The sequence below is a fragment of the Mustela lutreola genome, chromosome 7, assembly GCF_030435805.1.
Source record: "Mustela lutreola isolate mMusLut2 chromosome 7, mMusLut2.pri, whole genome shotgun sequence".
Classification (NCBI taxonomy): domain Eukaryota; kingdom Metazoa; phylum Chordata; class Mammalia; order Carnivora; family Mustelidae; genus Mustela; species Mustela lutreola.
The window spans coordinates 64,973,747-64,999,861 of record NC_081296.1 but is presented as its reverse complement, the minus strand read 5'-3'; the positions used below and the strand labels follow the sequence as shown (position 1 = coordinate 64,999,861).

The window sequence follows — 26,115 nt, the reverse complement described above, 5'->3', positions numbered from 1 at the left end:
ACATGAAGGATAAAAATCGTATGATCTGGGGTGCCTGGGTGGCTCAGTCATTAAGTGTCTGCCTTCGGCTTGGGTCATGATCCTGGGGTCCTGGGATTGAGCCCAGCACATCGGGCTCCCTGCTCCGCAGGGGGCCTGCTTCTCTCCCTCTCCCACTCCCCCTGCTTGTGTTCCTGCTCTCGCTCTCTCTGTCAAATAAATAAATAAAACCTTTTTTAAAAAAAATTGTATGATTTATCATCTCAATAGATGCAGAAAAAATATCTAACAAAGTTCAGCATTTATTAATGATAAAAAGTCTCAACAAAATGGGTAATGTACTTCAACATAATAAAAGCCATATATGACAAACCCACTGTAAACATCACACTCAACAGTGAAAAGCTCAAAAGTTTTTTCTCTAGGATCAGGAACAGAACAAGGATGCCTAATTCTTGCTACTGTTCTCAACATTGTACTAGATGTGCTAGCCACAGGTATTAGGCAAGGCGAATAAAAAGCCATCCAAACTGAAAGTAAGAAGCAAAACTGTCATTATGTGTAGATGACAGGAGACTGCATATAGAAAACCCTAAGGACTACACCAAAAAACCTATTAAAACTAATAAATGAATTCAGTAAAGTTGCAGGATACAAAATTTATACACAGAAATCTGTTGTGATTCTATATACTAATAACTATCTGAAAGAGTCATTAAGAAAATAATTCCATTTATAACTGCATAAAAACAAAACAAAACCTAGGAATAAATTTACTAAGGAATGAAAAGATCTGTACAATGAAAATTATAAGACAATGATGAAAGAAACTGAAGACAATATAAATAAATGGAAAGACATACATACTCAAGGATTAGAAGAATTAGTATTGTTAAAATGTCCATACTATTCAATACGTACACAATAGAATATTATGCAGCCATCAAAAGAAAGGAACTCTTGCCATCTGCAATGACATGGATGGAACTAGAGGGTATTACACTGAGCGAAATAAGTCAGAGAAAGACAATTATCATATGATCTCTCTGATATGAGGAATTTTAGAGGTAGGGCAGGGAGTTGTGGGGGGTAGGGAAGGGAAAAATGAAGCAAGATGGGATCAGGAGGGAGATGAACCATAAGAGACTCCTAATCTCACAAAACAAACTGAGGGTTGCTTGGGGGGTGAGGGTGGGGGTAGGGATAGGGCAGCTGGGTTATGGCCATTGGGGAGGGTATGTGCTATGCTGAGTGCTGTGAAATGTGTAAGCCTGACGATTAACAGACCTGTACCCCTGCGGCAAATAATACATTATATGTTAATAAAAATAATTTTTTTAAATGTCCACACTACTCAAAGCAATCTAGAGATTCAATGCAATCTCTATAAAAACGCCAATGGCATTTTTCACAGAACCAGACTACTACTACTAAAATAATACTAAAATTCATATGCAACCAGAAAAGATACCAAATAGGAAAAGCAATTGTGAGAAAGAACAAAGCTGGACATATCACACTCCCTGATTATAAATTATACACAAGCTATAGAAATCAAAATGGTATGGTACTAACACAAAAACCAGACAAATAGATCACCGTAGCATAGTAGAAAGCCCAAAAATAAACCCATGCTTATATGGTCAATTAACATACAACAACAGAGGCAAGAATATACAATGGGGAAAGGACAGTCTCTTCAATAAATGGTGCTAGGAAAACTGGACAGCTACATGCATAAGAATGAACCTGGACTACCTTCCTACATCATCCATAAAAATAAACTCAAAATGGATTAAAGATCTAAAATAAAAACTGAACCTATAAAATTCCTAAAAGAAAACAGTAAGCTCTTTGGGATCAGTTTTAGCAGGCTTTTTGGTTGTTTGTTTTTTAATCTGTCTCCTCAGGCAGAGACAGTAAAAGCAAAAAAAATAAAATAAACAAATGAGACAACATTAAATAAGAAAGCTTATGCACAGCAAGGAAAACCAATAAAACTAAACAGCAACCTACTGAATATGAGATGTTAATATATAATGATGTTACCAATAAAGGTTTAACATCCAAAAAATGTTAGATATAAAGATATAAAGTATTCATACAACTCAGTATCAAAAAAACTTAGATTAAAAAATGGGCAGAAGACCTGAAAGACATACAGACAGCCAAGAGACACATGAAAATATGCTCAACATCACTCATCAACAGGGAAATACAAATCACCACCATGAGATATCACCTCACACCTGTCAGAATAGCTATTATCAAAACACAAGAAACAAAAAATGTTGGCAAGCATATGGAGAAAAGGGAACCCCCATGTACTATTGGTCAAAACATGAATTGTGTAGGCACTGTGAAAAACAGTATTCAGGGTCCTTAAAAAATTTAAAATAGGACTGATCCAGCAATACCACTTCTGGGTACTTACCCAAAGAAAACAAAAACACTAATTTGAAAAGATTATGCACTCCTATGTTCATTGTAACATTATTTACAATAGCTAAGATATGGAAGCAACCTAACATCTCAGTGGACACTGACAGATTAATGGATACAAAAGATGTGTGGAGGCTGTCTGTGTGTGTATATATATATATACACATACACACACATATACACGAATAATGGATTATTATTCAGCTATATAAAAGAAAGAAGTCTTGTCATTTGTAACAACCTGGATGGATCTAGAGGGTATAATGCTAAGTGAATTAAGCCACTCCAAGAGAAACACACTATGATTTCACTTACATGAAATATATATAACACATATGTGAAATCACATAAATGTGAAATCACATGTATGTGTGATTTCACATATATGAAATCTAAAAAGCAAACACACAGAGTTTTTCAGTGTCTTGCTCTTAAATAGGAACAACCAAGAACTGTCCTGCATTTGAAGAAAACTACCATAAGAAAGAAACTAAGAGGGGCACCTGGGTGGCTAAATGGGTTAAAGCCTCTGCCTTCAGCTCAGGTCGTGGTCCCAGGGTCCTGGGATCGAGCCCAGAATCGGGCTTTCTACTCAACAGGGAGCCTGCTTCCCCCTCTCTCTCTGCCTGCCTCTCTGCCTACTTGTGATCTCTGCCTGTCAAATCTTTAAAAAAAAGAAAGAAAGAAACTAAGAAAAACAAACAAAAAATTACCCTGGAGGAAACAGGTAATTTGAGACAAAAACTTTTTTAAAATTTTTCATCTTGGGGTGCCTGGGTGGCTCAGTCGTTAAGCATCTCCCTTCAACACAGGTCATGATCCCACGGTCCTGGGATCGAGCCCCGCGGGAAGCCTGCTTCTCCCTCTCCCACTCCCACTCCAGCTTATGTCACCTCTCTCGCTGTCTCTCTGTCAAATAAATAAATAAAATCTGTAAATAAGTAAATAAATAACATTTTCATCTTTAAGAAGATAATACATCCATAAAACAAATAAAAAATATGAAAAAAGGAAAACTCAAGAACCAAAAAGACTCCCTGGAAATTAAACAAAAATGGCAGAAACAAAAATTCAATGCTAAGGGGCACCTGGGTGGCTCAGTTGGGTTGAGCCTCTGTCTTTGGCTCAGGTCATAATCTTGGGTTCCTGGGATCAAGACCCACATGGACTCTCTGCTCAGCGGAGCCTGCTTCCATTCCTCTCTCTCTGCCTGCCTCTGTGCCTACTTAGGATCTCTGTCTGTCAAATAAATAAATAAAATCTTTTAAAAAAAAAATTCAATGCTAAGAACAAAATAAAATTGAGTACATTTCTAAGAAAGTGCATCAAAAAAGGAAAAGAGATGGAAAATGAGAGAAAAAAATAAAGCAATTCAAATGAATCTGATGTCCAAAATCTGACTAAGAAGATTTTCAGAAAGAGAAAACAAAGAAAAGGGAAGAAATTAATGAAGAAATATATAAAGGCTAAGCATCTACATGTTCAAAGGTCCACAGTATTTAGCAGAATATAGAAAAAGACCCATACGAACGCTTACTATGAAAATTCAGAACTCCAAGTCTAGAGAAAAGAGCCCAAGAGCTTCCAAAGAAAAATAAAAAGTCATCCAAAAAGACATAGGATGACATCAGGTTTCTCACCAGCAGCACCAAACACTAGGAAACAATGAAGGGATGCCTTTAGTATTCCTAGGGGAAAATATTTTCAACCTAGATGTTTATATTTACTCACACTATCAATCAAATGTGACAGATGGATAATCATTTTCAGAATGCAAGGATTCAGAAAAATCACCACCCATGCACCTTTTGTTATAAGTTATATATGGACTTACTATAGGAAAATGAGAGAATAAACAATGACAAAGGTGGCCACAGCAACCAGGAATTAGTGGAGTACCAAGGATAGCCATGCAAAAAGCCCATGATTGCAACAGGATAATACTGTATTTTGGGAGGGAAAGTATACAGAAAATGGAGAACTCATTAGAATATTTGATTTTTAAAAGTATATTCAGAAAGAAAAGGAGCAGCAGCATATAATAAAGAAACACAGGGGCTCCTGGGTGGCTCAGTGGGTTACAGCCTCTGCCTTCAGCTCGGTCATGATTCCAGGGTTTTGGGATCGAGCCCCACATCAGGCTCTCTTCTCAGTGGGGAGCCTGCTTCCACCCCCCCCCCCGCCTCTCTGTCTGCCTCTGCCTACTTATAATCTCTGTTTGTCACATAAGTGGATGGAATCTTTAAGAGAAAAAAAAAATACAACGCAAGAAAAAACAAAATCCAGTAGAAGGAAGATGACACCCAAAGATGTCCATATCCTAATCCCTGGAACCTGTGAATATGTTACTTTGCAGACATAGGTGTCATTAACTCAAGGATTTCCAGATGGAGAGATTATCCTACATTATCCAGGTGGGTCCACTATAATCATAGGAATACTTAAAAGAGAGAAACAAAAGGTGATGTGACAAAAGAAGCAGAGAGAAAGAATGGAAGATCTCACACTACTGGTTTTGAAGATAAGAGGATGAAGTCAAGAGAAAGGTACACAGGTGGCATTTGGGAGCTAGGAAATACAAAGTAAACAGATTCTCCCCTGAAGCATCTGGGAGGAATGCTAACTTAACCTTGCTGAAGTTAACCTGGTTATCACCTTCATTTTAGGACTTCTGGTGTCCAGAACTATAAGAGAATTAAAGTTTATTATTTAAGCCACTAAGTGTATGCTGATTTGTTACAGCAGCCATAGGAAACCAGTACAAGACACCACATGGAGACAGAGATCACATAAGAACCAAGAAGATAACAAATGCACCCTAGCACTCAACAGAAGCCAGATATATGAGACAACCACCTTGAATATTTCAGCCTACTCCAAGCACCAGCTTAACAAAGCTCCGTAAGTGACCCCAGCTGATACAACGTGGGGCAGAGGAACTGCCAAGTCAATACAAAAAATGTAATAATAATGATGATGATGTTATGATGATAAGAGTCACCAGATTTACCCTCCTACCTCAAACAACTAGCAAAGTGGACAACCTACACAAAGCAATGATTTTCAGACTCTGGACATCGAGGAGCACAAAACAGTAATCCCTGAAACAGGAGAAGCAAATGTGGAGAGCCCTATAAATGTCCCAGTTAACTGTTTGGAGAGTTTCTAAAATATGATGCAGAGTGGAGCAGAGCGTCCAGATGAAGCCTGGCTACAGATTAACGGCATAAAATGGGAGTGATGGGAGACAGCATTCCAGGACTATGTGAATATATTCATTATCTGCCCTCCAATGTCCTCTTCAACTAGAACACAGTTCACAGCCTTAGACACTTTTAAGAAGACTTGTTCTGGTATCTGTACTACCTATACTTATTCCAATATTCTGCTTTCTTGACCAGTTGCTCATTCTATGTCACTGTCTCATATAATGTCCTTTTCTTTATGAGTATCATTGCATAAATCACATCTAGGAGTTTAAAATATATGTGAGAGATTTGGAGAGAAATTAAGATATCTGCAGACAGAATTTACAAAAGACTAGGATCATTATATAAGACCAGCAGTTGGCCTGGGCATGTGCTTCATACAGAATGGTCAGTGCAAATGTGGCAAGTTATACAATAAGAGACAAGAAAGCCTGAAGAGCTGTCACAGAGTACCACCTACAGGACACAAATGGGAAAACAGTCTTACCTTTGCTCTATCAGACCAACCAAAGGACTGCACAGTCACATCTAACCGTTTCATTAGCATCCTCCGGCGACACTCATATTCACAAGACAGCGCATCATTGATTCTTTCCAGTTGTTCCTAAAGAATTCAGAAAAAAAATCATAAACTTTACACTCTTTCTGGCATAGCCCAGAAAGAAAATTGAAAAACTGTACTCAATACGTCCTACTGATTCAAAAGATACTGTACTTGGTGACTACTTTCTGTTCCCATGAGACTTTATGGTAAAATTGTTTACATAATAAAGAGTATCTGATAGAACATTTATGATATCAGAAGATAGTAAACATAAGAATTAAACTCTTACATTGGGAGACTTTACCTCACCTTCAAGCATGTTAAGTAAAATATCTACTTGTTAAGTGGTCGACCAATAAAGAAAGAAAATACCCCAAATTTCTACCTTGTTGACTCTGAGCTACTAACCTTTTCAAATAACAATTATGCTAACACACTGGATGCTATACATACTCTTGGCCAAGCATTATTAAAACTAATTTACAATCTGACTGAAGAAATGTTATGACCTATTACTCTAGGATATCAATTCTCCAAAATAATAAACACATGCTACCTACTGTAAAATTAGGTGTCCAATAATAAAATTAAGCCATGTTCACTACTCTAATAAAGGGAGGGAATTTACCGCTTGTTGCAGATTTAAGTCAATTTTCAGCAGTGGTTTTCCTACATGATTTTTCTGGACTTTTGAGAGTATATCTTTCACCTAAAAGTAAATATAGAAGATAGTGAAAATGTATATCTCCAATTTAAAACAATCTTATTCCTTCTTAAAATGTTGTTTTGAATGCCAAAAAATAAGTGAAATGTTAAAGTGAAGTAACTGAAATTCCCCTTCACATACCAAGAAAGAATATCACAATGCAGATTATCTTTTTCAAAGATGCATTAATTATATTAATTCAAACCACAGCACAGTTCTCTTCCAGAGTAAGAAATAATATACACAGATGAATAGAGAAGCAGTTGCTGAAAGGTTATACTATGAGAATCTGTATGGTCTTATGTGAAATAATTTTCAGAATTTCTTCTTGAAATGGCACATTCTTATGCACACTCTTACACATGGTACAATTCTAAGCATTCTGGTTTCACAGTTCAGCAAGACAACCTAGGAGAGCAATCCCTCCAAATTATAGTGACCACATATACACTTGGTTACTTTTACAAAGAAACACTTTTATTTTAGTGAACGAAACATCAGACATTTGTTTTTACTATAGCAAATCACCCATCCCATAATAATAATTTATCCCTAAGGAAATGACTGAAAAATAAAGCCTAAGTTGGGCTCATGCTCCTATCTTAAGTAACTTTATCTAAAGAAACAACTTCAAAACCAAATGGTCTATCTTCGGTTTCTTAGTTATAAGGTAACTAGGGAAAATAATCAAGAGATTTTTGAGGAATATGAAGCTTATTTAATATTAGGGGCACTCTTCAGAAAATGAGTTAAAAATTTTGAACACAAAATTAGTTCAGAAACATGGTGATAATGGCAAGTGACTGTAAATGGGCATAAGGTTTTTTTGAGGGTGATGGAAATGTTCTAAAATTCTATTCAGATGATGGTTGTGCCTCTAAATACACTAAACATAACTTAAAAATACTAAAATTGACCTACTTTAAATGAGTAAATTTGATATGTAAACTGTATCTTCAGAAAGCTATTTTTTTAAAAATTAGCTTAGAAAGAACTTCTGCAAATGAGGAGCTTCAAAGCTTAAGCTTTCTTAGCCTCACAGCAAATATGCCTGTACAATGGTCCAATTCTTACATATCATTAAGAATTATATTTTTTAAGATTTTATTTATTTATTTATTTGATTGACAAGGGGGAGAGAGAGACAGTGAGAGAGGGAACACAAGCAGGGGGACTGGGAGAGGGAGAAGCAGGCTTCCTGCTGAGCAGGGAACCTGATGTGGGGCTCGATCCCAGGATCCTGGGATCATGACCTAAGCCAAAGGCAGATGCTTAAGACTGAGTCAGCCAGGCACCCCAAGAATTATTTTCTTAAGATAGTCAATTTCTGTAGATTTCCCAAATATTGTATATAACTCCAACTTTAATCATTCCATGTATTACTAAAAGTATGATTTGTAACTCCTCACTCATGTAGGATTCTGAATGCATACTTACAACGTCTTACACATAATCACATTCAGCTCCACTCTCAGGATTTCAACACCAGACAACAGTTTTAGTAAGTTTCAGAATTAAACCCAAATAGAGAGGGAGTTAAGAGCACAGACTCCAGAACCTGCCTGTGTTCAAACCTCAGGTCTACCACTACTGCTCAGAAACACACTTGTCCCATTTATTAAATCTTTCCTCATATGGCTATTGCAGAGAATAATAGTAACTACCTCATTATCTATAATGTGAGAAATAAGTGAGTTATTATATATAAACATTTAGAACAGTAAATGCTGTAGGTCTGTCATTATATTACTATAATTACATTAGATTCACATCTGAGCAGCTTCAAGTTAGAAAATAATAATTTTCTTTCCTGATGGTGACAAAGAGTATTCTGGACACATCACATGTATAATAAGGAAATTTTTGCTTTTGATAGGAACCGAATGGAGAAAAAAGTCTTTTCAAGTAAATATTTGGCCACAATGGCCAAGTAACAACTACCTTAAAATAAACCTGCCAGCATCTGAACACAGGTATTATCGCCTACTTCAAGTAGGGAAACAAAAGGTTTGGGGTATTTTTAATACTGAGACCCATAAAAGGGAAAAGCCTCTTTGGGATCAACATGTAGAGGTATGGGAAGATTAGAAAGAGCCTAGAAATTTGTCTCAATCTGAAATTATCCTAGACATTTTAGCCAATTCTGTATCATTCTTAATCCAGATAAAAGAGAAAATAAACATTGAAGAGTAACTTGTTAATTCCAAAACAATGTTTTTGAGTGATTCACAGTGTTATTCTTTGGTCTGCAGTTTTCACAAAAAGAAAAAAGTTTTTAAAATGGGGTTTTCATCTTAATGATACCAAAATTATCTTATGTTCAATGAAAACAAATCTATTTTTTCAGTTCAAAAATTATCAAAGCAAAGCTATTTTATTGACGGATTTGGTATAACAGTGTGTCTAAAACTGGAGTTTACCTAGTACCTATTCTTGAGAGTGCAAGTGTTCTTTTCCTTTAAAATAAATCCTATATTATTCCCCTAGAGGACTCCTAGAAACTAGGCTGGAATTTGGTGTGCAAGAGTAGCATTCTCTCTAATATGTGGCTCAACAGGGAAGAAGGGCAGGTAGTTTAATAACTGAAGAGAAATTTTCAAAAAGTTTAAGGTATACAGTTTGTGGTTGTTTTTAACTATATCAGGTAACTCATTCACTCATTCTCTATAAAACAAACACTTACTAAACACCTATCCACCAGAAACTGCTTGCTCACTGCGAAAGACAACCATGTTACAATTCTGCATCAGTATTTTTTTAAATGTAGTTTGCCTTTGACTTTGGAGGATTACTCTACTTCTTTCATTATACTACAACACAACTTTATTTAGGAAAGGGATCCTTTAACTTGCAAAGTGATTTCTAGCACAGAAAACTCTGGAAAGGCCTAAGGGCCCTCACTCATTAAGATCTGATTCCTCGGGCACCTGGGTGGCTCAGTGAGTTAAAGCCTCTGCCTTCCGCTCAGGTCATGATCTCGGGGTCCTGGGATCGAGCCCCACATAGGGCTCTCTGCTCAGCAGGGAGCCCGTTTCCTCCTCTCTCCCTCTCTCTGCCTGCCTCTCTGCCTACTTGCGATCTCTGTCAAATACATAAAATCTTTAAAAAAAAAAAAATCCTGATTCCTGAATATTAGCTATAGGTAAATTAAATCACATGCATATTAATTCAAAACCCAAGATTTGGTTTACAGGAACATACACTTCTCCAGAAATAGAATGTATCTTAAAGGAAATATTTTCATTTTTAATTCAACATTTACATGTTAGCATTTAATTCCATTTTTGGGAAATGAAAAATAAAACAAATACAGTACCTTTGATTCCACTTGGTTTAGCATAAGCGGAATGTCAGAAGTTGCTGACTTGGGTACACCAAGAGTATCACAGATAGCTTGAACTTCCTGATAAATTTCACTGTTTTTATCTAACTGAGAATTTTTATGTTTCTTGTTCTGCAGTATCTCTAAAGCTTGAAGCTCTGTACTTAAAAATACTGTAATGAAAAAAGGGAAAAACATAATGTTAAAATATACAAGAACCACTTAAAAATCCCATTTCTAGGTATATATACAAAAGAACTGAAATCAACATCTCAAAGAGATTTACACTGCCATGTCCTCTGCAGTACTGTTCACAATTGCCAAGAGAAGGAAAGAACCTAAGTACCCTTCAGTAGATGAATAAAGAAAATGTAGTATAATACACAAAATGGAATATTCAGCCTTAAAAAAAGGAAATCCAGCCACTTGTGAACACATGGATGAACCTGGAGGACAGTACGTGAAGTGAAATAAGCCAAACACAGAAGGACAAATATAATGTGATATCACTTTTATCAGGAACCTAACACAGTCCAACTCATAAAGCAGAGAATAGAATGGTGGTTGCCAGGGGCTGGGGCAGGAAGGAAACTGGAAGTTATCAAACAAATTTTTACGAAACAGGTGATCTGTTTTAATAAGGTTTTAAACTCAGAGGGACCATGGCACAGTAGTCATAAGCAAAGTCTGATACATTTTGGTCAGTGATCTCAGGGACTTGAGGTCAAGCCCCGAGTAAGACTCCCTGCTTAGCAGGGAGTCTGCTTCTCCCCCTCCTCCTCTCCCTTTGCCCCTCTTTCTGCATTTCCTTTCTCTCTCTCTGAAAATAAATTAAATCTTTAAAAAATATTTGCTAAGGGGTATATCATTACGTTAAGTGTTCTTATCACAAAAACAAATATAAAGAGGGCAGGAGGAAACTTTTTAAAAAAGAGATCATGCCTACTGCAGAATTGAAAGTCAAGTAGGAGAGACCCACCAGTAAATCAATAATGTAAGAATGTAGAATGGGTAAAACTAAAAATATGCTCTCTCATATGCACAGAGTGCTCAACTCAGGGGAGAATGCACAGCTTTAACTGATCTATAAGCTGACAGAGCAATCTGAATAACGACTGGCCTTCAGCATAGACCACCCCAGGCTGTTCATAAGTTCCTTTACCATCATTTCATTTACTCCTTTCAATAGCCATATAGAAGAAAATTACTCAATACTCTTATACATGGTTACAGTTTTGTTTTGAATTAACTTTCACTGTAGTAGTCAAAATACCGGATTGGTTTTTGTTTAAAATTATATACACACTACAAACACACTCCACAACCCCAGCTGAGAACTATCTGAGAAAACTAAAGTACAGACATACCTGATTTAATTGCATTTCACTTCACTACACTTCACAGACAATTCCATTTTTTACAGATTGGAAGGTCTGTGGCAAGCCTGTGTCGAGCAAGTCTATCAGTGCCATTTTCCCAACATTTGCTCACATCCTGTCTGCGTGTCATATTTTGGTAATTCTTGAAGGGGATAAAAGAGCTATTCCAGGGAACACACAAATAAGAAAGTGAAACAGCCTTACTGCAGATATGGAGAAAGTCTGAGTGGTCTGAGTAAAAGACCAGACCAGCCACATCATTCCTTAAACCAATCTAATCCAGGGCAAGGCTCTACCTCTCTTCAATTCTATGAAAGCTGACAAAGGTGAGGAATCTGCAGAAGGAAAATTTGAAGCTAGCAGAGGTTGGTTCATGAGGTTTAAGAAGCTGTCTCCACAGCATGAAAGTACAAGGTGAAGCAACAAGTGTGATACAGAAGTTGTAGCAAGTTATCCAGAAGAGCCAGCTAAGTAATGAAGGTGGCTATACTGAACAACAGATTTCCAGTGCAGATTAAACAGCCTAATTACTATTGGAAGATGAGGCCATCCAAGACTTCTTACAGAGACAAACCAATGCCTAGCTTCCAAGCTTTAAAGGGCAGGCTGACCTCTTGTTAGGGGCTAATGCAGGTGGGGACTTCAAGTTGAAGCTAATGTTCATTCACCACTGTAAAAATCCTGGGGCCCTTAAAAATTCTGCTACACTACATCTACTCTGCATGTGCTCTGTAAATGGAACAACAAAGCGTGGGTGACAGCATGATTTATTGACTATTTTAAACCCACTGCTGAGACCCACTACTCAGAAAAAAAGATTCCTTTCAAAACAGAACTGCTCATTGACAACGCACCCAAGGGCTCTCACGGAACTCTACAATGAGATTAATGTTGCTTTCGTGCCTGCCAACACAATAGCCATTCTGCAGCCCATGGATCAAGGAGTAATTTTTATTTTCAAGTCTTATTATCTGAGAAATATAATCCCTAAGACTATCACTGCCATAGATCATGAATCCTCTGGTGGATCTGGGCAAAGTCAAGTGAAATCCCTCTGAAGAGAATTCACCATTCTAGATGCCATTAAGAACATCCATGATTCATGGGTAGAGATCAAAATACTAACAGAATTTGGAAGAAGCTGACTCCAACCCTTGTGGATGCCTTCGAGGGGTCTAAGACTTCAGTAGAGGAAGTAACTGCAGATGTGGTGGGAATAGCAAGAGAACTAGAAGTAGAGCTGAAGATGTGACCAAATTGCTACAGTCTCATGCCAAACTCAACAGATGAGGAGTTGCTTTTTATGGATAAGAAAATGGTTTGAGATGGAACCTACTCATTGTGAAATATTGTGAAGACTGTTGAAATGACGACAAAGGATTTATAATATTCCATCAACTTAGTTGATAAAGCAGCAATAGGGTTTGGGGAGATAAACTGCAGTTTTGAAAGAAGTGCTCCTGTAGGTGAAATGCTATCAAACAGCATCACATGCTACAGAGAAATTGTTTATAAGAGTTGAATGATGTGGCAAACTTCACTGCTGTCTTATTTTAAACAACTGCCACAGCCAACTAACCTATAGCAACCACCACCCTGAACAGCCAGCAGCCATTAGGACAGAGGCAGGGCCCTCTACCAGCGAAAGATTACAACCTACTAAAAACTCCATGACCAGGGCACCTGGGTGGCTCAGTGGGTTGGGGCTCTGCCTTTGGCTCAGGTCATGATCTCAGGGTCCTGGGATCGAGCCCCGCATCAGGCTCTCTGTTCAGCAGAGAGCCTGTCTTCCCCCCTCTCTCTGCCTGCCTGTGACCTCTTCATCAAATAAATAAATAAAATCTTAAAAAATAATAAAAAATAAGTTAAAAATGAAAGCTCAATGACACCTAGTATTTTTTAGTAATAAGGCATTTTTAATTAAGCTGTGTACATTTTTTAGACATAATGCTATTATTACACACTTAATAAACTATAGTATATTGAAAATAGGACTTTTTTATGCACTAGAAAACCAAAAAATTCATTTGACTTGCTTCACTGTGATACTCACTTTATTGTAGTAGTCTGGAAATCAACTCACAGTATTCTCTGAGATACGCCTGTGGAGGTGCCAGGGTCCCACACTCAAAGATTCTGAACCAGCAAATCTGAAGCAGGAATTGAGCTACTATATGCTAATGAGACCTAAGGTGATTCTCATGTGCAGGCAAAGTTTACACAAAGTTTACACGTGACAGTCAAAAGACCCCACAAAAAGTTAAGACCAGTATGTATCAAGCCGTGTTTATGAGGATTATGCCAAAGTCCTTCTGATTTCAAAACTTCATTTAAACAGATCACCAGTTCTTCAAAAATCTGTATTTTGGACAGAACCTAAGCCAGTCTGCCTTTGTTCTGGGAAACGTGTTTCACGTAATTCTACAAACAAAAAAGAGTTCAGTCTAATATTTAAAGTGCTAATCCATTCAGACGGCAAACAATATAATAAAAAGTCTTCTTCCCGCCCCAGACCTTCCGATTTCCCCTCCCTAGAGGCAATCAATATTAATTTCCTGGGTATCTTTTTAGGCATATGTGTATGTATATGGAGAATGCACATCTACCATCTACACACTTTTCTTTTATACAAATAAGAGCATACTGCACATTTCTGTATTTTTTTTTAATTTACCAATACAGAAATCAGTCCATATCAGTACATTTGATATATTTTCATTCTAATGGCTATATAATGGTATCACTGGAAGGATATACCGTTTCTTTTTTTTTTCTTTTCTTTCTTTTTTTTTTTTTTTTAATTTGACACAGAGAGAGAGAGAGAGAGATCACAAGTAGGCAGAGAGGCAGGCGGGGGGGGCGGGGGGGGAAGAGCAGGCTCTCCACCAAGCAGAGAGCCCAACTCGGGACTCGATCCCAAGACCCCAAGATCACAACCTGAAATGAAGGCAGAGGCCAAACCCACTGAGCCACCCAGTCACCCAGGATATGCCATTTCTATTTAACTACATGAAAAATGCCATAATAAACATCATTTTTATATATCTTTGTACACTTAGGGAAATAGGAATGTATTCCTAGTCACGGAATTTCCAAGTCAAAAGGTAGGTGAAAAAAAAAGGTAGGTGAATTTTAAAGTGATACTGAGAATTTGTCCTTCTAAAAGGTTATACAGTTATTCTCCCACATTTTCATGCCTATCATATATGAGAATGCTTATTCCCGCCTAATACGATGACTTTTTTTTTGGTATTTACTCACCTATTAAGTGAAAAATGGTATCCTGCCATTTTACTTTTGTAACTCCTTAACTCTGAGAAATACTGTTTCATCTTTTCATGTTCAGAAGCAATTTTTTTTTTTGAAGATTTTATTTATGTACTTGACAGAGAGAGAAATCAGAAGTAGGCAGAGCAGCAAGCCGGGTGGGGGGAGCAGGCTCCCTGCTGAGCAGAGAGCCCCATGAGGGGCTCAATCTCAGGACCCTGAGATCATGACCCAAGCCAAAGGCAGACGCTTAACCCACTGAGCCACCCAGGCGCCCCTCAGAAGCAATTTTTAAAAAACTTTTTTCTGTAGAGTGCCAGTTCATGTCTTTTGTAATTTACATATTTTTCCACTGAGTTTTTATCTTTTTCTTCTTGATTTATAAAAGCTCTTCACATAGTAAGGACCTTTTTATCTTTTACATGTTGCAAACACACCAAAGAAAAACATGAAGAGGCTTATTAGTCAGTATGTTCTAAAGACAGTCGAACTCAAGATGGAAGAGATGGTGGTAAGACTGTGAACTGGTAGATCTCTGAGGCAAAATATGACAATATATCTAAGTAAAAGTAACAACAAATATGAATGAGCAAATTAAAAAATACGAACAAATTAAAAACAGAAAAGAATCTAAATACCATTATGTAAAAATGTTATGCCCATAGCATAGAATGTTATGTAGCCAATTTATTTTTTCCAAAAAAAATTTTAAGTGATGAAAAAATGCTCATAACACATTAAATGAAAAGAAGAAAGAGAAGGAACTGTATCTATGATAGACTCCAATCTTATTTAAATGTATGTGTGTAAAGGAAAAGAGCTGGAAAAGAAAATATACCAAGAAGTTATTAATGATTCTCTCTGGGGAGTGAGATTATCAATGACTTTTTTTCCTTACAATTCTTTCTACTTTGTAAGATTTCTAGGATGATTATATAATTTTTAACATAAAAAATTTCCATTCTATTTTCAAGCACATAGCAGCATCAAATACATTCACACTGTTGTGCAACCATCACCACCATCCAACTCCAGAACATTTTTATCTTCCAACAAATACTATACCCATTTAACACTAATTCCCTGTTTTGCCCCACCTTGCAGGCATGCATTTTCATAATCAGAAAAAGCTATACCAATTTCTCTTCCATCTCCTCTTCACTTTTACTTGTACCATAAATCTGTATTGCTATTATTGCTCAGATTTTTAGCAGATAATGCAAAAAGGGAAACACAATTGAGTACACAGTTCTCATTGACTGAAAGAGCATAAAAGTTCCTCTAGGCCGTTGTTTCTTAGCTTCCTTTCTGTCCCAATATATCTAAGGGTTACTGTACAACCTACAATTATTAACAATGGTTCATTAAATCAGTGACTCATACTAAATGGAAGATGGGGAAACAGTGCAAGAGATGGGGCAGAGGGCACATAATTTTTATCCCCCCAACACACACAAGGTAATTCAAATGTTGACACTACTATCAGTACCACTCAACATTTATGATTTCTGCACCAATGAAACAAACATTACTAACACTAGAGCCTATTAGGAATATACCACATGGATCACTTTATAAATGGTGAAACCCAAAATAATAGAAATCTTCAGTAATAGGGATGCTAGAAAAATTCTTTCAAATGGCCACTGTGTAACTTTCAAAACAACATGAAATTCAACTTAATTTTAAAAAAAAAAAATTTTTAAGGACCCCAATAGAAATAGACATATTATTTATGGAAACTATCTGCATGTAGGGTAATCAATACTCCAAACTCACCCCTGAAAAAATTACACCACACTCACTAGAATTCATATGTCCAGAGAACACAATTTTTTAAAAAACAGATACAACCCTCGTGCCTAGAGCAGTTTCTAGTACAGTAATTGGTGATCAATAAGTATTTTTGAACTGTCATTCAATATCTATCACTACAAACAACATGAAATAATCTACTTAGCTGCCTAGTTTCAGAGAGTTTTAAGAATAAATAGGATTCTAAATGACCAACTTTAATCATTTAGTCATGCATGTTCAGAGATGAATTACATGAAAGAAAAATAACTAAAATAATGTATAAATCACAAACAGGGCATTCTATATTGGCCAAATCAATCGTAAGTAGTTGAAATCTTTGCACTTTAGAATTTATACCACATTTATATAAGTATCTCTAAGTCAGCTTCAGATTAAAACCTTTCTAACAAAATTTCTAAAGCTTCACTAATGAAATTTCATAAATACTGAAAATAACAAAAACCACAAAAAACAAATGAATTTAAATGTTCAAAGAAAGGTAACTTACATAAAAGCTTCAAACAGTCATCCTTCTTTTTTAAACGGTCCTTAATATCTCCTGATATGAGTACAGAATATGGGCAAGCCATTTCTTTTAAAAACCCACTTATCTCAAGCTGGAAGCTTTCTATATCATCTCTCCCTTTAAAGAAGAAAAATCATAAAACACTTAATAAATATTTACAATCTGACACTGTAAAATCTACCTCCAAATGATTTCAATTTTACATTCAATTATAAATTTTCAACTTTAAATTAAATCCTTACACATGTGACCCCAATGCTCAGGTAATCAAACAACTTCAACAGAAAGTAACACTTAAATTTAAGAACTTAAGTATCTAATCATGAGATATATACTTTTGTACTTCAATCCCTGATGAGTATTTTCCAACAAACTTTCCACAAAAGCAGATAAACTGGGAATATTTTATGTCAGTAACTGAAATATTAAAAACATTACTATGGCTAAAATTATTAATTGGCTTCAGAGCAAATGATCTATTTCTACTGTATTTCTACAGACTCAGATAACAAATGCAATCATCTAATTAAGCCTCATTGCTTATCTTTCTTTCACAATCTAATTATGTAGAAATTTGTGCCACATGTTTTAAATTCAGCTAATTTTACTTTGCTACTTTGAATTCTATTGGATGTGGCAAGAAAAGAAAATTTTAAAGTAAAGATAGCTTCAGAAGAGAAGACTATTTTGTACCCCATCAAATGCTCAATCATAAAAAATTTTTCATTTTAGTTCTCTCATTGAAATTCTACAAATTGAAGACCCACAAGGACTCCATTTACCAAGACAGTAAATGAATTAAACTTTTTTGAGGTAGCACAGTTTTTTTATGGTATTCTTATGTAAATTCATGTCCTGAGTTACAGGCTTGCTAATGCAACTCAAATTACTTTAATGAAACAAAAACAAAACCTTAATTTAAAATAAGCAGTATTCAAAAAGTAAACTGTGTAAATAATCAAATTCAGACTCTACTTTTTCTAAAGAATACTAAGGTTAAGACTGTAAACAGTTATTGTTTATAATCTTATATAAATTTAAGAGCCAACTTTGAATTAATATATAATTTAATCTAAGTATATTTAATATTATATACTGTAGTCCTTCATAATATTAATGCTTTTTCTTTGTAGAGGAACCACAGGCAAAACTATAAATCATAAGCTATCATTTCACTCTACTATTATACAAAAGTAAATAAAACACAATGACAATACCAGCTGAAGTGATACTTTCTTCCAAGTTGCACAATGATTTTATTTGAGCGCCTAACCAAACACAGAGCTCTGAAAATTCAGGCGAAGACAGTCCACCCTCTGCTGCCTTGGTAAGGGCTTGCTCTTCTAATAGTGGTCCCTTATACCTAGAAAGGAAGACATAAAAGGTTTAAAAAACAAAAAAAACTTGATAGTAATCTATACCAAGGCCTGCTCCCTATTTTTGTAAATAAAGTTTTAGCAGAACATCGCCAATAAAGATATCCATTCACAGACTGTCTCTGGCTGCCTTCACAATGCAACTCCAGAGTTGTTAATATGGTCAGCAAAGCCTGTGATTTTTATTATTGGGTCTGTTATAGACATAGTTTGCCATTTTCTGCCCTATTTAACTGACATTTGGCTTTTTTCCCTTTATTTTATCATTCCTTAGTAAAATTATCAACCAATTTTAACATAAATATTACAACTAACACAAAGTCAAATAGAACAGAATCTAATAACCATATACTACTAACAAAAACTAGAAAAAAGAAAATTTAGTGAAAAAAGAATACATGCAAATTTTAAATTAAAAAATTAAAGCTGAGGGGCACCTGAGTGGCTCAGTCAGTTAAGCATTTGCCTTAGGCTCAGGTCATGATCCCAGAGTCCTGGGATCAAGTACAGCATCAGGTTCCTCATTCAGCAGGGAGCCTGCTTCTCCCTCTGCCTGCTGCTCCCCCTGCTTGTGTGTGCTCTCTCTCTGACAAATAAAATCTTACAAAAAAAAAAAAAAAATTCCTTTCCATGTGATGAAACTACCTACTCAATATACTGATAAACATTTCTTTCATTTTGCTTTCAACTCAGCAATTTGTTGTCTCTCTGTTTTGACTTCATTTTATTTAATTTAGCTTTATAATTATGTAAAACATTTACATTGTTACAAAGTATAATTTACAAAACAAGGTACATTCAAATTAAGCTTTCAATCTTTTTTTTTCTTTAATTTTTTAATGTTTTTTATAAGTAGCTTGCAATCATAATGTTGTTCCCTCTACTCTGTTCTCCCCCACCCCCATAGGTAACTATATTTATTAGTTTGGGGTTGTCATTCTGTTTTTAAATATAAACATATACATACTTCTTTTTTTAGGTAAAGGTAGTCTACTATACACTCTTCTATTCCTTGCTTTAAACAATACACACACATACATTTACATATACAGCCAATCCCTGAACAACAGAGGGGTGAGGGGTATCAATCCCCATGTAGTTGCCAATCTGCATATAACTTTTGACTCCTGAAACACTTACCTACTACTACCCTACAGCTGACTGGAACTTTACTGATTACATAAACAGCCAATTAACACATACTTTGTATACGTGCTATATACTTCTTTCGTATAACAGCCAATTAACACATACTTTGTATACATACTATATACTTTCTTTGAATGGTAAAGAAAACCATCCATAGTTTCACAGTGTACATAGCTTACTGAAAAAGGTCCACATACAAATGGACCACATGGTTCAAATTCATATTGTCAACTATACTAGAGAACAGCAGAGACACAACTCAATTACTTTTTTAAAATTTTTATTTATTTTATTTTTTATTTATTGGACAGAGAGAGAGAGAGAGATCACAAGCAGGCAGAGCAGCAGGCAGAGAGAAAGGGGGAGGCAGACTCCCTGCTAAGCAGAGAGTCAGATGCAGATGTAGGGCTAGATCCCAGGACCCTGAGATCATGACCTGAGCTGAAGGCAGAGGCTTAACCCACTGAGCCACCCGGGTGCCTCACTACTCAATTATTTTATAGGTGTACAGTACTCCAATGTCTGGAGTATTTGGGTTATTTGCAGTGTTTTGCTCTTCCAAAAAAACTGGCAACTTTTTGGTTATACCAGGTTATACCTGGGATAGATTTCTAGAGGTAAGACTGATGGGTCAAAAGGTAAATGAATATGTAGCTTTGCTAGATATTATTAAATACTCCTCTACGGTGATTGTACCATCAGGTGTAAGAGTACCCATTCCTCCGTAACTCACCAAAGTTGCCAAACATTTAGATTTTTGACCATCTGGTATCTCAGTAGAGTTTTAATTGACATTTCTCTTAAGAGCAAGGCCGTACATCTTTTCATATATTTAAAGACCATTTGCATTTCTTTTTCTCTGAATTCTCTGGTCATAGCTCATGAAGGGTGAGTATTTTCAAATCCTCATTTGGCAGGTAAGAAATTAAGGCTTAATGAGGTTAAGATACCTGCCTTAAGTAGCAGGCTAGGCACAGTAACAGGCATGCACAAATAGAGATATAGCCATAGATACTGATAATTATATTTATTTGTAATTCACTTGGTCTTCAGAGCAATGCTGTGAAGTCGGCATGATCTTAATGCTTTAGGATCAGAAGATAATAGCTAGGTGATGACACTAGGATTTAAATTTAGAGTTGAACCCAAACACTCCATATGAACTCAAACTTCTGTCTATGCTAATAAGGAAAGTTAATGAAATAACTTGGCCAGTTGACACAGCCAAGTAGAGAGCTGGGACTAGATCACTGTCTCTGCTCCTACAGGCAAGACTGGTTCTTCTATACATTATCTTTCCTCCATATCTCACAGTGCCTCTTACTGAGATTTAATAGTAAACATCTTCTTTCCCCCTACTTACTTTCATCTCTACAGTAAAGAAATAATCATAAACTCTTGAATAAATTTAATGAATTCTTATCATTGGTGAGGTTATTTTTAACTTAAATGCCGATTATAAAATTCAATAAAATTTTTCAAATCAACAAAAAATACTGAATTTAGAAGGGGAAAAACCCCTACAAATCTTAAGGCCTCAAGCTCACCAAATCAGGTAAAAATAAAAAGAAGAAAAAATGCATTTAACAAAACCAAACATCTAATAATAATCACAATTATATGGTAACTAACACCAAAAACTGATTTTACACTAGGCCAGTGTTGTGTGCTTTATGTATATCACCTCACTTAACTGCCATATCTAATAAGATAGGGATTATGTTCTTAGTTCATTCAAGGTATTTTTATTTAAGTAGGAAAGTGCTACTCTTATTCCAAACACTGGGGACACCTCCCCTAGGCCTAGACTCCCCCAGAGCCACCTATTTGGGAAACAGAGTTGCTTCGAACTCTGGTGATCCAATCTTCAATCCATTAGGGCCACTGGCAAACCCCCACAAAGACACAGGCGATGACTAATTTACTTTCTCTTTTCCATTTCCATCAGCCAACATATAAAATAGGAGACCCTTTCCTTCCCTCTGTCATTTGTATGCACTACTAGCTTGTCTCTGATCCAGCTCTCCACTTACTGACCCAAACTCTTCCACTGCGTTTCATCTGCAAACAACTGTTCAAGATTGATAGTCAGAAAGATTATCCCTACCACCTCTAGCTTTGGTGATTTTACTTTCTGAAAGTTCTTAAAAGACAGATGGTAGGGTTTTTGCCCTCCTTGCTTCCCAAAACAATATCCATATTATTGGTCCCACACCATCTTATAAATACCTCCTTCTCTCTTTTGGCGCAGGCCAGTCAGACTTGCCATTCTCCCTTTTGTGGTTTTCACCTATTAATCGCTTGGACACTCCCCAAAACTCCTTGTGCTGTTTTTCTCTCCAATCCCATTTCTGCTATTTGCCTGTATGCATACCCTATGCAATATCCTGAGCTCTCAATTCCTGGAATTCATCTTTTCAGACCTTTGCCATGAGATGTCAATGAGGCACCCCTTAGACCTTGCCATCACTGGAAAAACTACTCCACCCCCGAAATCACTAAATCAAACCGGTCACTCCCTGACCACAACCTACTATTCTTTTAGCTTGCTCTTTTGACCACTCACCTTCATCTCTCCTTGGATCTCATTTCTACCTCCATTCCACTGGTCACTCCATATTCTCTGTATTTCCTACCTCCCTGCTATCTTCATTTTCTTCCCTTTCCAAATTAGATTCCAAGGTGTATCACTTCATTTTGGGTCTCAATACTTACTGAAGAAATGAATCCCTGATACCGTCATCCCCTTCAGCTCCTTTTTTTTTTTTAAGATTTATTTATTTATTTATTTGACAGAGAGATCACAAGTAGACAGAGAGGCAGGCAGAGAGAGAGAGAAGCAGGCTCCCTGCTGAGCAGAGAGCCAGACATGGGACTCGATCCCAGGACCCCGAGATATGACCTGAGCCGAAGGCAGCGGCTTAACCCACTGAGCCACCCAGGCGCCCCCCCTTCAGCTCTTATATCCAATCAATCACTAAGTTCTACAGTGCGCACTTTTTTCCATATCCACCTCCGCTGTAGTAGTCTTGCCCTGACTACTAAATTCTCCACCTCTACCTTATTGAAGTAACTTTTAAAACGAGATATCTGATCTCTCCCTTTTTTATTTAAAATCCTTCAAACACACCCCACTGCTGTTAAAACAAAGAACAAAATCCACAACACAGCCTAAAAATTGCTTCGTGCCTTCATCCTCCCCTAACTTTTCAATCAGATCTTCCACTATGTTGGCCATTGCTCTCTGCTCTCCAGGTGCATGGGCCTCCTTCCAGTTATTCTAATACAGCAAGTTCCTTTCCACTTCAAGAGCTTTCATCTTTTGTTCCCAATTTAAGAACACCCTTGTCCTCTTTTCCTATGAATCTCACCTAGTTTACTCCTGTCCGCCTCCTGTCATGTCATGTCACCCTGCTCTTTTCCTTTAAAGAGCTTATTAAGGTTTATAGTATTTGTGTGATCACATCCGTTTTTCCACTGGACTGTAAGCTCCACGGGGACAGAGATCAATTCTATTCTGAAGTTTTCAACATACAGTTGTGTTCAATAAGTAACTGAAATAAACTTCCTTCCATAATGCTGATTCGAAACTAAGATGTGAAGATTTTTTAAAATATGCATGCCGTACTGTACCCCTTAAGATCGTGATCCAGTCAATATCGTACAGAACAGACTGGAACCTTTTATTTCACAAGCTCCATACATGATTCTGATGCACAACCAGGGCTGAGATCCCCTCCTCAAAATCATAGATGGTCAGAACTAAAAAAAGACTTCGGAAATCATGTGCTTTAGCCTCCTCCTCTCAGATGAGGAAATAAAGTTATCTCCACCCAGTTTTCACGTGTATCACTGAACTCTTCTTTCACATACATTTTCCCTTTTAACTCCTCCCTTTAATTTCCAATTTTACCTTATAAACTAAAGAACTTTCACTAACAGGCTAAATGTCCAGTCACAACAGAAAATGCATTATTCACAAACTAAATGGGTATTTTACAATAGTGTTCAAATACAACACATATTGTAAGTAAATACCACTTTCCACATTTCATTATCATTGTAAGAAAAATCAACTTCAAAATTTTGTCCTCAGCTATTCCAGGAAAAATCAATTCTAAAGTATGCAAACTGTTTTAATTTCCATATAGAATAATCTGAAACTAATTTTCCTTGGTAAAAGTCAAGATTATAGCAAAGTTCATTTTTCAAAATGCCTACAAAAGAAACAAATTCAGGGAACTTGGGTGGCATAGGTGGTTAAGCATCTGACTCTTGGTTTTGACTCAGGTCCTGATCTAGGGGTCATGAGATTGAGCCCCTCATGAGGATCTGTGCTCAGGGTATTGTCAGGGTATTCTGTCTCCCTCTCCCTCTGCTTCTCCACCCAGCCCCCTCTAAAATAAATAAATAAATAAATCGAATGAAATAAGAGAAAAAAAGCACTGACTTTCTCTTTGTCATAAACTACTTACAGAATCATACTATTTTTATCTGGAGGCCCTGGAATCTGAAACTATTTGGGGTCTACTCACTTCTAGTAAGTATTTTAACTTGTTTTGCTTACCTCCTTAAGCAAGTCAGGTGAAAATTTCCAAGAGATTTTACAGAATAAAAATGCCCCTTAAGTGATCACTGGTTCAGTTCTTTCAGTTGACAAACATTTATCCTGGACCTATCTACTAAATGCAAGGCTTTGTTACATCACAAAGTAGATAATCCTGGGGTCTACAAGAAGCAACTGATAGAAGAGGCAAGTGGAGAAAAAAATAAAGGGGGGGTGGGGTGGGGTTTTCAAACTTCACTACAGAACCGTAAAGTGCAAAGGCACAGCCTTCCCCACTCAAGAAATTCCAGCATTTGGCAAGGCAAACTATTGTGCAGATGGCTCCAAACTCTTTAAGTAAGGTGTATTTTTTGATCCTAAACTATCTGTCTCTATGCACTCTCTTCTTTGAACTTCTCTTCATTTACCCATTTATTCAACCGCTCTTTATTCTCCCAGACCACACTCGAGGAGGTTGCTGGAACAAGACAGATAAAGGCACCTGATTTCCTGGAGTGTGGGGGATGGGGGGGGGAGGGTGGCAGTACCAGAGAGGCTAAATAAACACACAGCACAAGATAGTTTGGGATGACAACAGAGAAAGGGAGACTACTTTGCATGCACTGATCCCAGTGCTTCGAAGTATTTAACATCATTCCAGGAGTTCTCACGGCACTTAGCATTCTGAATTGCAAATTCCGGTAGACTCTTTGTAGCCCTCAACAACTATGGGAGCTACTGGTAATCTGCAAACTGTCTCTTTCCTCTGCCTAGCACATAAATATGCATTAATTAATGCCTATTAATGCCACAGTAATATGCAATTAACGAACGGATGAAACGGTTGAATGAATGGACCCACAATCAACTTGGACACTTGCTCCAGTCAAGGAAGCAAGAGGTTCGCTCCCCAGCCCTAATTAAGCCACAGGTTGTACCTGGCCGGAGACAACAGCCCCCAGCCACAGTCGGGGTTTAGCACCCCACAGCCCCAGGCGGGACAACTACGTCAACATAAATAGCACCCGTGGGGCAGGGACACGCTCCTCAGACCGGCTGGTGCCTGCCCTGCTGCTCCACGCCAACGCCGCAGCTTGCGGCTACGGAATTTCGAGGCCAGGAGTTTGGAAGAGGGGGCCACGCGCCCCAGCTCTCCAGCCCTGCTCCACCCCCCAAACGGATTTCCCTCCCGCCTCCCTCTTAACTCCGTCGGCGCCGGCGGGAGCGCGGCGGGGAAGGAGGCCTCCACCGAGATGCCGGAGCCCAGCGGAGGCCCACGGGCAGGAGACCACAGCAGCCAGGCGGAGGGAGAGCTTACGTTTTCAGGGGAAGGGGCGTCCCCGGGAATACTCACCCCAGCGCCTCCAGGGTATCCAGAACGTCCCCCTCCATCGTAGGTTCGGGACCCAACTCCGGCCCTCTCATGGTCCTTCGGCCCAAAGCCGTTCGGCGCTCTAAGAAGCCCGCCGGAAACCTGCGTCACGGCGCCAAGGTTCCGGGTGGAGTCTCAGTCGGGACTGGCGAGGAGCGCCTCCGACTGGGGGCGTAGCCGTTCCGGCCGTTCCGCGGGCGGTGAGGAAAGCCGCTTGAGAGGACAGTGAGACGGGTTTAAGATAACAGGAAATTCTAGTCATAAAAAGGTTTCTTTGTGCTGGGTCTCTTGTGTGTGTTGAACGCAATCCTAGCAAACACCGTGATTCTACCCAAGTTGTTCTCAACCCATCAGGCTCCGGATCTCTCTTTGAATAACGAAAGTCCCAAAATGGAATCGTTCGTTATCTTGGGCTAAAATTGGTACAGAAGGCCATACAGAGACACTTATTTTTAAATCAGTGTGCACAGCAATGCTCCAACTTAAAAAGAATAAAGGAAA

The 26,115-nt window shown here is 37.6% G+C and overlaps 1 protein-coding gene across 1 annotated transcript in view; it reads right to left on the bottom strand.

Moving 5' to 3' along the window:
• Nucleotides 1–25,741, bottom strand: part of FAM98B (family with sequence similarity 98 member B) — a 36,452-nt gene extending 10,711 nt beyond the window's left edge. The window contains exons 1-6 of the mRNA XM_059181128.1: nucleotides 25,597–25,741; nucleotides 18,389–18,534; nucleotides 17,154–17,288; nucleotides 10,197–10,375; nucleotides 6,803–6,883; nucleotides 6,118–6,234 (exon numbers count right to left, since the gene is read on the bottom strand). Coding sequence (XP_059037111.1) covers nucleotides 6,118–6,234; nucleotides 6,803–6,883; nucleotides 10,197–10,375; nucleotides 17,154–17,288; nucleotides 18,389–18,534; nucleotides 25,597–25,667 — 729 coding nt within the window. The 5' untranslated portion in view covers nucleotides 25,668–25,741. The remainder of the gene's footprint in view (nucleotides 1–6,117; nucleotides 6,235–6,802; nucleotides 6,884–10,196; nucleotides 10,376–17,153; nucleotides 17,289–18,388; nucleotides 18,535–25,596) is intronic.
• Between the last annotated feature and the right edge of the window lie 374 nt (nucleotides 25,742–26,115).